At 37.0% G+C, this 1,433-nt stretch overlaps 1 protein-coding gene across 1 annotated transcript; it reads right to left on the bottom strand.

Annotated features, from left to right (window-relative positions):
- Nucleotides 1–1,026, bottom strand: LOC311106398 (trace amine-associated receptor 1-like; the record flags this gene model as incomplete). The annotated part of the gene is made up of 1 exon (XM_084148731.1): nucleotides 1–1,026. One exon carries the CDS (start codon nucleotides 1,024–1,026, stop codon nucleotides 1–3), a length of 1,026 nt encoding a protein of 341 aa, XP_084004857.1.
- Between the last annotated feature and the right edge of the window lie 407 nt (nucleotides 1,027–1,433).

Genomic DNA, 1,433 nt, shown 5'->3' with positions numbered 1-1,433 from the left:
TTATTCTGAAAACAATTGTATTAATGAAGAGTCAGGTTGAAATATTTTACCAGAAATGATCATTCTAAACGCCCTCCTGAACCAACTGTAAAAGAATGCATACACCATGGGATTAATAGTTGAATTCAAATAGCCAATCCATACAAATGTTACAAACAAAACGGATGGGGTAGAGTAACTAATAAAAGGATCAATACAGTTGATGACAAAAAAGGGTGTCCAGAATGATAGAAATACCCCCATAATGACAGCAAGTGTTTTGGTGGCCTTCCTCTGTGATTTGCCTACAGACTTCTGATTGGTTGTACCCTGAATTGAGCGTGCCTGTCTCCGTGCTATAAGGAAGATCTTTAGGTAGATGCTAAGCATCCCTACTCCTGGGATGTAGAATGAGATCACCGAAGACACAGTACTCGACACTTTGTTTTGAAACAAAATACATCCTCCCTCACAGGCAACATTTTTATAGTAAAAATCCTCAATGCCCCAAATATTGAGCTCCAGAAATATCATACAAAACCCTACTATGGCAGAAACAGTCCAGGTGACCAACATCATAATCAGAACAACGTGAACAGTTATTTTAGTTCTATAAAGGAGAGGGCGACACACTGCATAATACCGGTCAATAGAAATAAAACACAAATGAAGAATGGAAGCAGTGCACAACATGACATCAGTGCTGGTGTAGATTTTACAGAATAAATCTCCAAAATACCAGCAGCTTTCCACTGAATGTACCATGCTGGGAGGCATCACTAATACCCCCAAGAGGAGGTCTGACACAGCCAGAGAGAGGATGAGGTAGTTGGTTGGGGTGTGGAGCTGTTTGAAGTGAATGATGGGGATGATTACAAGAAGGTTGCCACACACTGTGAGAACAGACATTGAGCCAAGGAAGAGATAAAGTAATATTCGTACTGTTGGAGGAAAGATTGATCTTTTGCAAGACCCATTCACTGATTCAAAACATAGAAGTATATTCTCAACAATATCAGCCTTGCTTAGACTGATTCCTGGTTCCATGGTCGTGGTTGAAAGAATCTTATCTGAAATAAAAAAATATATACATTATTGTCACATTAATTATTACTATACATTTTAAACATCAATTACAGAATATTATTTGGAAATAATTACATTATGCATGGTTTAATTTAAAATGTAAAAGCTATGTTTTTCAACACAGTATAGTGTCACTTAGTTTAATCTATTAAATTATTGTTGCTTATTCATATGAAATATTTTCACAAATACCCAGAGACATGTTTTTTCCATTTCAAAAGGTGTGACATACAATGTAAGTGTTTCCAATTCAGCAAGTATGATTTGTTTTCATGGTGCTTCATCATACCTTACCTCTCAGCGATGCAGATGGTGATGCATCACATGTGAATCCCTTTTCCCTGGTCACAATGTGATACAAAAATCGG

Source organism: Coregonus lavaretus (genome assembly GCF_964263955.1).
Source record: "Coregonus lavaretus genome assembly, chromosome: 31".
Lineage (NCBI taxonomy): Eukaryota > Metazoa > Chordata > Actinopteri > Salmoniformes > Salmonidae > Coregonus > Coregonus lavaretus.
This window is presented reverse-complemented; position numbering and strand designations above follow the sequence as displayed.